The sequence below is a fragment of the Xenopus laevis genome, chromosome 7L (assembly GCF_017654675.1).
Source record: "Xenopus laevis strain J_2021 chromosome 7L, Xenopus_laevis_v10.1, whole genome shotgun sequence".
NCBI lineage: Eukaryota > Metazoa > Chordata > Amphibia > Anura > Pipidae > Xenopus > Xenopus laevis.
Genome location: NC_054383.1, coordinates 68,016,691 through 68,030,887, shown reverse-complemented (window position 1 = coordinate 68,030,887; position 14,197 = coordinate 68,016,691). Strand labels below are relative to the sequence as shown.

The 14,197-nt window shown below is 38.0% G+C and overlaps 1 protein-coding gene across 2 annotated transcripts; it reads right to left on the bottom strand.

The window, feature by feature from the left end:
* Positions 1 to 3,248: 3,248 nt before the first annotated feature.
* Positions 3,249 to 12,834, bottom strand: kiaa2013.L (KIAA2013 L homeolog). 2 transcript variants are annotated; one of them, XM_018224214.2, is made up of 3 exons: positions 11,587 to 12,834; positions 8,445 to 9,298; positions 3,249 to 3,689 (listed from the first exon to the last, which is right to left on the bottom strand). In XM_018224214.2, exons 1-3 carry the CDS (start codon positions 12,557 to 12,559, stop codon positions 3,672 to 3,674), a joined length of 1,845 nt encoding a protein of 614 aa, XP_018079703.1. In that variant the 5' UTR covers positions 12,560 to 12,834; the 3' UTR covers positions 3,249 to 3,671.
* Positions 12,835 to 14,197: the final 1,363 nt, after the last annotated feature.

Here is a 14,197-nt window from a genome sequence, read left to right as displayed (position 1 = left end):
ATAATTTTTCCTTAAAAGTATTTGCTGAATGCTTTTACATTACCTATCACATCACCCAAGTTCCTCTATGACAGAATTGCGATATTTGTGCAGCAGTAGTCTGTTAGCATTAGAAGCTCTAACTAGTGATAGGCTAATTTATTCAGCAGGCATTGATTTGTAGCGGAAAAATCTGCTGCGACAAAAAAATTGTCGTCGCCCATTGACTTTGATGCACTTTAAAATTTGACTCTTGCGTCAAAATTGTTGCACGTCAAAATTATTTTGACGCCCATTGACTTCAATGCGTTTCGCAAATTTTTTTGCCACTTCACTCATTTTTTTGGAGTTTCACAAATTTTTCAGTGAAGCAAAATGGGACAGATTTGCTCATCACTAGCTCTGATAGGTTGAGAAGGGACAGAGTCAGGTTGGCAAAACAGACAGATTTAAGAACTTCGAATAACAATTACTTACAGAAGCAGAACTATCAGTGAAAAATTATCAGCATGACCTATAAGCAACTTTTAGGGGCATATTTATCAAGGGTCGAATTTCGAATTGAAAAAACTTCGAAATTCAAAAAGACCAACCGAAATTAAGTGGAAGGTTTTCTTTGGTCGAATAGGTTCGTTTTCAATCGAATAGATCCGTATTCGGCCGAATTAGAATCGTTCAAATCGAAGTAATAGCGCATTCAATCGAATTCAATTCAAACTTTTTCCCAAAAAAAAAACTTTGATTTTTCAAAGTCCACCAATTGACTCCAAATAGGTTCTAGGAGGTCCCCCATAGACTAAAACAGCAATTCGGTTTTAGATGGCGAATGGTTGAATTTTTAAAGAGTTAGTACATGATAAATTTTGATATTGACATTTTTTTCAAATTCCAATCGAATTTGGACTATTACCTAGTCGAAAAAAATTGCTCGAAATTTTTTAATTCAAAATTTCACCTCGACCTTTGATAATTCTGCCCCCAAATGTACTTTAATATGTTGAAGAGTTGTTTTTTAGTGTCAGCATCACTTTTAATTAAGTTTAAAGGGGTGGTTATAGAACAGCCAATTCTAAACAACTTTTCAATTGGTTTTCTTTATTTTTTATAGTTTTATAGTCATTTCCTTTTTTCTTCAGACTCTTTGCAACTTTCAAATGGGCATCTCTGACTCCCTTCTAAGAAACAAATGCTCTGCAATGTTACTTTTTATTATGGATCCTTCTATTCAGGCCCTCTCCTATTCATTTTCCAGTCTTTTATTCAAATCAATGCATGGTCGCTAGTGTAATTTGGACCTTAGTTACCAGATTGCATAAGATGCAAATTGAAGAGCTGCTGAATAAAAAGCTAAATAACTGAAAAACCTTCAATAATAACAAATGAAAACCAATTGCAAATTGTCTCAGAATATCACTCTCTACATCATACTAAAAGTTATCTCAAAGGTGAACAACCACTTTAAATTTGAGTATGTAAGATCTATATATGGAAATAGTGTTAATCTTGATACTCTGTGTGGGGGTATTCTTAGGCTGGTTGCACCTCACAAAGCATTTTTATAAACAGTTTCATTGGTGTGCCCTTCATATAAAATTAATTTACCTGAGATCCTGGGGCCAGTGCTTCTCTGCACTGTGTAAAAGCGCTCTACTGTAAATGTATACCCTGCAAGGAGGCCAAACAGGATGAGGAAAATGTGGAAGAGGATTGCAATGTGATGCCACGGGCTAATGGCACACGTGGAGATTTTAAAACCCCATCCACTACCCTAGATAGTACCTCCTCTCTGCTTTATCCTCGCATAGTACATTATTCCAAAAAGTGTCCCTGAATATAATGCTCACTTATTTATGCACCCATTGATAAATATGCTTCTAAAAATTAGTTTTTTTTAAATTTATTATTTCTTAAAATCTAAACTCACATTTTGATAAATCTGCCCTTCTACTAAAATAATTGAAATATAAATTTAACCCCATAAGCCTGTTTTGCAGTAAGGATTAATTATATCTTAGTTAGGATCAAGTACAAGGTACTGTTTTATTATTACAGAGAAAAATGAAATCATTTAAAAAAAAACAAAAAAAACGAATTATTTGCTTAAAATAGAGTCTAGGGAGATGACTGTCCCGTTATTCAGATCTTTCTGGATAACAGGTTTCTGGATCCCATTCCTGTATATATAAATTGATTATAATTACTTACCTGATAACCCGAAGCGGGACAAAAACTATTGTGCCAAAATGTTGGGGCTATTCTAATTTTTGGCAAGTGTCCCGCTTGTTGCTTTCTTTGCCTTGAATATACAATTGGGTGGTTTGTATTTATATCCAAATGAACTGTGCATGTATATATCTTTGTGGCAAAATAGTGCTTTGATTGACATATTGTGTTTTGTCTTTATATAAAGAAATCCCTTTTTGTGATACCACTTGGTGTTTGTAATTTATTTGAGTGTGCAAGCCCTATATATATGGAAATAGGCTGGTAATGAGCATGCAATGTGCAGTGATACAGGTACAACTTAGAATGATGACTCAGCAAGTACAATTTTCAGTGATACAGGGACAATAACCCAATATGTGACACTCTGTGGATTCTCTTGGTACACCGACAATTTTCAGTTTGCCTTTGGGTACACAATAATGCTCTCTAAGTTAACTGTAGACAAAACCTACATGAAATAAACACAAAAATGGTGCCTACTCTTAAAGGAACAGTAACACTAAAAAATTAAAGTGTTTTAAAGTAATGAAAAGATCATGTAGTGTTGCCCTGCACGGGTAAGACTGATCTATTTGCTTCAAAAACACTACTATAGTTCATATAAACAAGCAGCTGAATAATAATGGCGGAAATTGAAAAAAGGCTATATGGCACAGGATAAATAGTGGATAACAGATAACATTATGTTCTACAGAGCTTATCTGCTATCTGCCTGTACTCTGATTGAGGGGAACAACAGTATTTTGTGAAGAAAGCCCCCCTAGCAAGCAATCAGCAACCAACACGTCATTACATGCACGTGTGTGCACCAACATGGCTGCCGAATCAGGAGGTCCCTCTCTGTGCAGGTGGCATAGGGTTTCTTCACATGATACTATTGTTTTCCCCAAACTATTATCTTGCACCTCCTGTGGGGAAACATTTATTGTATGATAGGTGGCCTTAAAACAGAAGGTGACAATTTATGACTTTCCTTAAGGGTGATGAATTACAATGCCATTGTCGTTTAGCAGAATGGAGAAAAGGCAAAAGAACTGAAAACATGTATTAAAGAGATATTTTAATGGAACTCAAATAAAATCAAGTCACACCACAATAAGTGGCACTTATATAAGGAATAACAGACAATTTCAAAACAAACCAATCATGGCAAATACAGATATGTTATTAGATTTCATTTTTTAGCAAGTAGATTTGCATTGGAAGTAGATTTGCATTGGAAATTGTGGATTTATTTCTGAATAACTATCGACTATAAACAGATAAATACAATTTGAGCCTATTTAAACAAAAAAATATTTTATTTTCCAAAATATATTTTGATTGTCGTTTCTTATTCCTCACCCAACAATACTACTTCTAAAACTAATGGTGAACTGTTCCAAGTACTAGAATACATTTCTTGCTGCAGTAGTTTTCTCACTCCAAGTTGCTTATGATGAATCTTATCAGGGTCTCATGCTTTCTCAGACACTGGTATCTTCCTGTTTAATCAATAAAATATGTTGTTAATAAGAGGCTTCATTGCTATGTGTTGAGCAAGTCTATATTGTTAGCATCACCACTCAGAAGGGAGCAGAATTTATAACAATTCATATGATGTCACTGTAGCTACAGTTAAAATTGCAAAAAATGCTTTTAAATGTATGAGATCTACTACAAGGAATAGATGTCATGTTTATCTCAGAGTAGAGGTGTATTTTTAATTTTACTTGGGAAGTACATTATGAGTTGACTTTACACTGAATGTTAATCACCAAGATTACCCTGCCTTACAGTTTGTTCCTATAGGAGCCATTGCCATGTGTCAAGTATACAAATAAGTGATAAAAAAAGTATAGATAAAAAAAGCATGAAAAAAACATCCGATTTAGAGATTTGTGACAAAAAAAGAAACCAAAGACAACAGAAGGGAATTGATTGGTCATAAGCCTTATCCTGTATTTAAATCCCTTTTCCATACTACCCATGCTGCTTTTCTCACATCAAGGAGCAAAATGTTGGGGGAAGACTAACTTGTGTTTTAGCAGCACGGTCCATTTGTTTTACCAAAGTGTAAAGTACAGCTCTTTATGCGCATCATAAGGCAGCAGTCGGGCTTCTTCACATATAAGGAGGAGGGCTGTGCTGGAAGAACATGAAGGATAGGGGCATGGTGACCTAGTTATCCTTTAATGTAATCTCAAAAACCTGCACTTCAATTCTGCGGGCTATCAAGAACAGTTGCTGCTCACCCAAGATCACTTTTTTATTCTCTTGAATGAGAAGTCCCTCAGGTAACCCTAATCTAACACTTATGTTTGCCTATTTACCTATTATTTACCATTTGAGTGAAAGTAAAAGGATCAGGTCTAGTATCAGAAAATATCCTGGGTTTCCCATTTTCCTAAATGTTATACAGGTATGGAATCTGTTATCTGGAATGCTTGAGACCAGGTGTTTTTCAGATAAGGGGTCTACCGCAATTCTGATCTTCATACATAAGGCTACTAAAAGAAATGTAAACATTAACTAAACCTAACAGGATTGTTTTGGCACCAATATGGATTTGTGCTTAGATAGGATCAAGTGCAAGGCCCTTCCTTTTATAGTATTACAGAAAAAAAAGGAAATCTTTTTTTTTTTCTAAAATTTGTACATTTCTGGATAATGGGTTTCTGTATAAGAGAACCTTTTCCTATACAGCTAACCCCCAAAATTGTCCCTGCTATTACCAGACATTACTGATGTGCAGGCCGGCCTAAAACCCACAGGTTTACCCGCGGATGGGGCGGGTTCAGGCTGGCTACTGCAAAAAAATGTTTGGGTCACGGGAACTCACAGTGCCAGCTTCAGTTACATGAATATTTAAAATTGCACCTGCCCCTTTCATGACATCACCGTGGGGCGGGTCTTCAAATAGAGGTGACAGAGCAGGCCGGGCCAGGTTTAAGTTGAGGGAACCCACACATCACTATCAGGACATCACTATTAGGACATGTATATATCATACTAGGTTTCATTCACAGAAGTCATTACTGTGCAAAGTTACATAACATAATTAATACACCTAATAAACTATTAGTATAAGCTATATGTCTTGATATAGTTGAAATATGTTCTGATCACTACTCTACTCTTGACCCTATGGATCATATAGAGCAGTGCTGTTCAACTTCTGTGGTACTGAGAGTGGAGGGCCGATAATGGAAGCCAGTGTTGCCCACTCCCTTTTTTAAACCACAACCATGTTACCACAATAACTTTTAAGACCATATTCACATTAATGGTGGTAGAACACCAAAAAACCAAATTGTTGGAGCTCACTGCAGGGATATCACTTGTTACTCATATGTGAAAAATTGAAGTCATATTAAAACACACCCTTAAAGGAGAAATCAACCTGTGGGGAAAAAAACCCTACCCCCCACCCCAGGTAGACCTACTCTCAACATCAAACTAAAGACCCCTTTAAGATTTAGGATACTACAAAATTCTGTTTAATTTTTTGGGACTCACTCACTGTACTGATTAAGATTACCATGATAATTATATTAGGACGCTTATTTTCCATAAGAGAAAGAACAAATAACTCTGAGGTAGCCGTGTGTGAAGTTTGCAGGGGACAAAGAACATGAAGTAGAGGAAGTGTTCTCTGGAAGAACTAACCCCCCCCTCCCATCAACTTCTTAAAGGACCAGTAACGTCAAAATTTTTTTTTACAAAATTCGTTAGTATACATCGAAATATAAACACCAACACACTTTAAAATTTTAAATTGCAAAGCCTTTATTAAAAAATAACTTACTGAAACTCCACTTCCTGTCCTCTTCAGAAACGGCGATACGGCGACCATCCTTCCTGCAGCAGTTGATTTCTTCTCCCTGGCTATCTCTCCTGGCCACTCTATGTCTGCCGCGCTCTGCCAGCAAGATTGACAGCCAGCTTCTTCTTCTCCAGTCACTTCTTGATGCAGCCGTACTGGTCCTGGTGGTGATCATCTATGGGGCTTGCACAAAACCGGCGTGCGCTGGACTTCTCCCTGCACACTCGGTGTGCTGCTGCTGCGGACTCTGAGCCCTGCTTCCCCTTTGTTTCCCGTGCACCCTGTGTAATGGAGGTCCCTGCTGACTGGGGGTCTGCGGCGGAGAGCGCTTGTTGTTGCTCCCACCGCCGGGCCTGTCACTCCTGATCGCTGCTCTCATGGAAAGTAGCGCCATGGAGAGCCTGTCCCGCAGTGCTGCTGCTTTTGGGTGGTGTCCGTAGCGCTGTCCCAGGCGCTGCCGTCTGAACTGAAGGGAACTCCACAAGCGTGCATTTCTGCACGGAAACTCTGACGGTTTTCCTTGTACTGTGTACTTCTCCACCGATAGCTGCAGTTCAAGCGGCAGCGCCTGGGACAGCGCCACGCTGAGAGGCTCTCCTGTCAGATCCTGACAGGCTCTCCATGGCGCTACTTTCCGTGAGAGCAGCGATCAGGAGTGACAGGCCCGGCGGTGGGAGCAACAACAAGCGCTCTCCGCCGCAGACCCCCAGTCAGCAGGGACCTCCATTACACAGGGTGCACGGGAAACAAAGGGGCAGCAGGGCTCAGAGTCCGCAGCAGCAGCACACCGAGTGTGCAGGGAGAAGTCCAGCGCACGCCGGTTTTGTGCAAGCCCCATAGATGATCACCACCAGGACCAGTACGGCTGCATCAAGAAGTGACTGGAGAAGAAGAAGCTGGCTGTCAATCTTGCTGGCAGAGCGCGGCAGACATAGAGTGGCCAGGAGAGATAGCCAGGGAGAAGAAATCAACTGCTGCAGGAAGGATGGTCGCCGTATCGCAGTTTCTGAAGAGGACAGGAAGTGGAGTTTCAGTAAGTTATTTTTTAATAAAGGCTTTGCAATTTAAAATTTTAAAGTGTGTTGGTGTTTATATTTCGATGTATACTAACTAATTTTGTAAAAAAATTTTTTGACGTTACTGGTCCTTTAAGTGAACTTTAACAATGCATTATCCATTTCAGGTGATTATAGGGGTGATCAGTTATGTTGTGTAACTTTGCACATTAATCACACAGCATCAACCGCATAACGCTAAAGTAGCAGACATGGCATTCCTACTTATGGGAGCTGAAACAAAAATTCACGGAACAAGGCTAAAATAAGAAACATACAGCAAATGTTATAAAGCTATAGGGAGGTAAATTAGAGGATTTATTGCACAGCTGGGGAATGAAAAATACAGATTTATGCATTTACAATATTTTTATTACAAAAAAAATTACTAAAACGTGTTAAAAGGATACATCTTTGTCTTTGAAAAATCCCAAAAGAAACTTGAAAAAAGTAGAACATGTTGCTGTAATTTGTTGCAAAATAACATAAACTGAAGTATTAAGAGGCTGACAAGGCAAAAAAGTAATTCATCAATATGAAAACATTTGCACAGAAATGCAAATTCAATCAAAAATAAACCTTAAAGCAGGTTTAGAACTTTACACTAGAATCAAATAAATAAAGGAGGGGGAAACAGTAGTTGAACTTCATAAAAGTATCATTAAAAAGCATAATCTTGCAGTAAGAACTGCCACTATTGAAGTGTACAATTACTTGTATTATATAAGCAGATGTACTTAATTTCCATAAACTCATAAAAGGTCCACACCCTAAAATTACAAAACTCCTGTGGAAAGAGCCAAAATATGACGGAGTTATTAACAGAAAAAGTCTGTTTTTGGACCTGTCTTTCTAACAGATTTATCTATGTGTCTAACATACTGTAAGTTGCCTTACATTTCCTAAATCAATATGGTAACAAATGTATTTATAATTCCATTGATTTGTTTACTAAGCTGGTATGTCTGCCACACAGGCCAAAAGCATATCAATATGCAAAATCCAGTGGCAATCTATATAATTTAAAGTTTATAAATGCAATGCACACTGAAAAATGTAACCTACTTTAAACAGGAAATAAATTAAATTCCTTTTGTGGTGAATACAATGACTCAGAAAATGTATTTTCTACAACAGTTTTACAAACAAGTTTTGTGCTTTTCAATTAACAGTGCAGCTTTTTTTAAATTTGAAAATGTTTCTAAAATGTTCACTTCTATTGTATGACATATTCTGTGGAAACTGAAGAACCATCACCACATGCACACACCAAGCAAAATTCCCAGGCAAACATTATATTTTAGAAACCAGGCACAACCATCATGAAGAACAGCTCTGTATTAGGCAACAGGAAGCTTGAGCTAGATTTAGAATTATACCTTACTCCTGAAGAGTGGCTTGGCACCTGGACCACAGTACTCATTGTAGATAAGTTTAAACAAGAACAAATGGAACAGTGCGATAAGCGATGCCACGCTAAACCAAAACAAGAAAGGCAGCCCTCGATATTGCTTTGCCATATGTTCTTCATGTGCCAAAATTTCCTTCAGATGAAGGGTGTGTCTTAAATCCTGAAGGTGTGTCAAATCTGTAGCAATATACAGCAGCGGGGTTAATGGCTGAGTTATGAGCACTGGAAATATGTGCCCTCGAATTTCAGAAGTCAATTCGACTGGCTCATTTAGACATCCTGCTTCACAGGCATAAAGTTTTACCAACTTATCCTGAAATTTCACAGACACGTGGAGAAAAGGCTTCTCATCGTGATCCAGCAGGACAGCAAGGTTAATAAGGTCCTTGTTATAATGTATTCCACGAAGTGAGTAACTATTGTGGAGGACGTGTGGGTCTGACTGAAACTGCAAGTGGTTCTCTGTAAACTGCAAACCTCCAAAGCTCAGAAGCATACCCTGCATTAGTCCATGGGCACCAGCTGACACAAGACTTTTGCATCCTCTTTTTTGTAAAGTTAATTTCCATAAATCCCAGAGTTGCAAAAGTTGTGTAATACCACTAATGCTATTAGGCCACAAATTCTCAGCATGCATGGAGGAATGACCAGTGAAACAGTGATCTGCATAATTCAGAAATGATTCCATTTTCTCTCTCTCCTCATTACTTAAAATGGGATCCACCAATGGTGCCAGAGAACAAGAAAGCATGTAGTAAAGAGTAATGTTGATGGTATCTCTGGATGGAGTATGCAAATCTGTAATCTTTTTCATCTCTATGCCTAGAATAAAAAAAAAAAAAAGAATGTTATCAAGATGTTAGTCCAAACCATAATAAATACAATTCTCTATAAACAAAGACTGAAATGGAAAGCAGCGGTGTATTTACAAGTAAACAATCATTAATATTCTCATTTATTTATTAAATAAAAAAAAAAAAAAAGACCAGCATGTATCTGTTGTATCTAAATCCCACTAATCAATGCAATATCAAGTAATTCACTAGGCATGTCCATTTGGACGCAAATGGCTTAAAGGGTTTGCTCACTTTTTAATTAAGTTTTAGTAGGATACAGACATTGATATGCTGAGACAATTTGCAATTGGTCTTAATTTTTTCTGGTTTTTCAGTTATTTAGCGTTCTGTTCAGCAGCTCTGCAGTTTGCTATTCAGCAGCTATATGATTGCTAGGGTCTTATTTACCTTAGCAGCCAGGCAATGGTTTGAATGAGAAGCTGGAATATAAATAGAAGGGGACTGAACAGGAAGTTAAGTAACAAAGAGTAGGAATAACAATAAAACTGTAGCGTTAAAGAGCAATCGTGTTTAGGCTGCTGGGGTCAGCGACCCCCCATTTGAAAGATGGAAAGAGTGAAAAGAAGAAGACAAATAATTCAAACACAATAAAAAAATAAGGCCAATTGCAAAGTTGCTAGGAACAGGTCATTCTATACCATACTAAAAGTTAACCGCCCCTTTAATGATGAAGAGACTTCTTTAGGGGTGTCAAATTGTTTAGCACCCCTTAGTTATTTTAGCTTACTTGTTACACCCGAGGTACTGCTTACAGAGCACATGGCCACCATCTTCTTTCTTCTGCCAGTCTTACCACAGGCAATTCTACAGGGCGCACAAGCAGTACAGAAACATTTCTTAAATCTCTGTACTGTGCACACACCCAAAAAAACTGAAGGGGATGTCTGGAGGAAGATTGTGGTGGATGCCAAACAACTTGTCACCTCCCAGTGAATTTACTTTTCCTTGTGCTTTAATATTGCACTGCGAATAACTTTCGTGTACTCTGCCCTTACTATATAGCCCCCCTGCATGTCCAAGAAGTCTGGAGACTTATTTGAATAATTCAGTTTAAGCCATTTAACAGATACATGGTCATATTAAACTAATTAGCAGTTTCAGCTAAAAGATTCTGAGGAATGTACGGACACCTGCAACTGTGGCACATCATTACATGAATCACTTAAGAAGTGAGATTTGCTTGGTATACACTAAAAAGTGCCTCAAACAGAATATCTCATTAGGAAGAGCTGGTGCACTGTTGGTCAGACAGACATAAACAACAAACCGCAAGGGGGGCACGATGTGCATTTTAGAACCGAAACCTGTAAACCTAAAAACAAAATACTTTCCTATTAAAAACTCTTGGCTTCTGATTAATTTACCTATAAGTCTGCATATATTCTATGAAATCATACTTGCAGGCATTTGGAAAGGACACAGTTCATACAGTACCCTCTAATATCCAGTTCAGACCTGTCATGGCAACACACCAACAATTATGTGTTTTGTGTAAATCTGCTTATTCAACTGACATCACCCTACACTCTTTATGCATAAAGGGGAAGTTTACTAAAACATTAAGTATTATGTAAACAAGTGTTATCTGTTGAACTGCCATATTAAGGTGAAAAACTGCAAAGGACATTAGGGAAAAGAAAGCTCAGTTCACAATCTCTATGCTTGTTCCTATTTTTACAGAAATACTTGTGCAACATTTAGGGATGCCGGATTTATACAATTTTACTGTATTTTATTGCTTTAAACGTACAGATATATTTGAGTTGCTTAGGTTAGTATGCCTAACATAGGGACCATAAATGTAGTTAAAAGTCATACTAACACAAGACATGACAATCTAAAGGGACTGTTTTTTAATACAGCTGCCCAATATGCTAAACAGCAAATGGCACACCAGGCTGTTTATCCATCTGCATATAAATATATATGAACATAAATGTGCAGTGAGCTTTACAGTAACCCATGGCAATACATTTTTCTGAACAATTACATAAAAATAAAGTGGATGTGAACTACAAATTACTGGTTTTAAGAGGAAAGTATGGTTTTCAGGTTTACAGTGTTAATTTATAAAATGCACAGCCTGTCCCCTTGAAGCCTCTCTCGTTTCTTGTCTTCCCTAGTATTACAGAGAGGAGGCCAATATATCTATAAATAAAACATCCTTTTGAAGAATGCTCTATTAATGAAGTTATTAGTAGAGGCAGCGATCAACATAAAACAAGAATATTTACACATAAAAATTATTCTTACCTGATACAAACAAGTCTGACCAAATTTGTTGATGTTCATGAAACAAGTCTTCAATTTTCATGTGCATCAATTCAACCATTTCCTTCTTTGCAGATTCTCGTAACTTACTTAAGGTATCAGACAGCTTCCCAGGGTCTATTGGCTCAGACGCATACACAACAGAAAGTACAGTTTCATCATGCTCTGATTTTGGACTTACTTGCAGTCTACTGACTAACTTGTTGGTGGCAACCACAACTAAGATAATTTTGCCATCTTCAACAGATACTCTCCCAGATGACAGGAGGAATTGCCTTTCTTGAACCTTCTCCACACTGGTGGAAAATGCCTCCCCTGTAAGGGGTTTCTGAGATGAGATATCAAAAGCCACCACTCTGTCACTTGGATTGTGAATGTGAATTTTTTGTATGTATACATGTGGCCTGCTTCTATGTGCAAAATGATCTTCTTTCACTGTAACACAGTCACGGGGTGAGTCTGCTGCTTCAAGCTGTCGGCAACTAATGGTTCTTATCAAACCTTCTTTGAGGAAAACTGTAGTTGCACGAGTCTCTGCCAATGCGCCTACATTCTTAACAAAGGTCAATGGAGAATAATTGGTCAGATGAAATAGTACTGACAATGAAGAGACCCAAAGGTTATTTTTACCAACATCCACAATGATGTGTCCATTGCCAACCATGGCTGGCCCTTGCAATTTGGTTTCCTCACCAGGAAAACTGGCCATAACCACATCCCCCTTCTCCTCCAATGTTTTCCATTGCATGGTCTGAGCCTGCAGACAAGCTCCTGAAATACCCCTTGGCTTGCCTGAATACCAAAATGATCTGTAACGAGACCCTGAGAAGATATACCAGTAGATAATTACCAGGAATCCAGAGACTGCAAGGACTCTACGTGCCCAACTGCTGGACAGTAGCCCTGGGAAAACTTTAAGCCTTTGCTGAAGCCACATCTGGAAATTAGGCTTCATTAGCACTGATGGAATTAAAAGTCACAAACAGAAACTATAAGGAGCGTTTTAATCAAATATTCTTCCGTCCAGGGCCGGATTACCCACTAGGCAACCTAGACAGACAACAGCCCATACCGCCTGTCCCGATTTTCTTAACGCATCCCGTTGTTCCGGATCATTGTTTAAAAGTCCCGCAGTGCCGTTAAAATCGAGCTCCTTGATTCCTTCCGGAAAGCAAATTCAGACGTCACAAGTCTCATCTCGTGAGACTATGACGTGACATCGCACATGCATAAAAGTGCTGTGACGCTACGCCTAGTCGCTCCGGGAAAGTGACAAGCTAAAATGGAGACATATTCGTTGTGTTTACGCAACGTCAATATCGCGGCCGCCGCCGTGTCAAGTAGTTCGTGGCGCGCTGCCTACAACAAGACGCCACATAACTCAGCGACAATAACCGAGATATATCTTATTGCCTGGCCTAAATAGTTCGTTGTCTCATGTTACTCTGGAACTTATACTTCTGACACTTTTTTTTCTTGGACGAGTTACTCCACGCCAGACACTAGGGGGGCAGATTTATCAAGGGTCGGATTTCAAATTGAAAAAACGTCAAAATCCGAATTTAAAAAGACCATCTGAAATGAAGTCAAAGGTTTTTTTTTTTTTTTTTTGGGTCGAATAGGTTAGTTTTCGATTCGGTCCGTAATCGGCCGAATATGAGTTGAAGGAATAGCGCATTCGATTAAATTAGATTCAAAGTTTTTCCCAAATAAAAACTTCGAGTTTTCAGAGTCCACCAATTGGCTCCAAATGGGTTCTAGGAGGTCCCGCGTAGGCTAAAACAGCAATTCGGCAGGTTTTAGATGGCAAATGGACGAAGTAGGATTTTTAAAGAGATAGTACATGATAAATTTTGATTTTTTTCGAATAGAATTATAACTATTCCCTAGTCGAAGAACACAAAAAAATAGATTGAAATTAGATTTTTTTTTTTCCATTTGAAAATTCACCAATCTGCCCCTAAGATTTATTAAAGGTCGAGTTGAATTTTCGAATGAAAAAAAAAAAAATCGAATTTCGAGGTATTTTTTTGGCGTATTTCGACTAGGGAATAGTAAAAATTAGATTCAAATTTGAAAAAAAAATAGAATATCGAAATTTATCATGTACTGTCTCTTTAAAAATTAGACTTTGACCATTTGCCATCTAAAACCTGCCGAATTGCTGTTTTAGCCTATGGGGGACCTCCTAGAACCTATTTGGAGTCAATTGGTGGACTTTGAAAAATCAAATTTTTTGGGGGGAAAAACTTCAAATCTAAATCGATCGAATGTACTTTTCCTTTGATTCGTACGATTCAAATACGGATCTATTCGATTGAAAACGGACCTATGTGGCCAGAAAAAAAAAATTAGACTTAATTTAGTTTTTCAAGTATTTTCAATTCAAAATTCGACCCTTGATAAATATGCCCTTAACCCATGGCTATCCATAAACTGATTGATATGGTTATTTTGAGTTCCGACTTTTCACAATAATTATGGGCAATACAGGATAAAATGGATGAAACTAGTAGGGATGCACCGAATCCTAATTTGTATATGCACATTGTGGGGAGGGCGGGATTTCACATTTCTTTTCATTACAAAACAA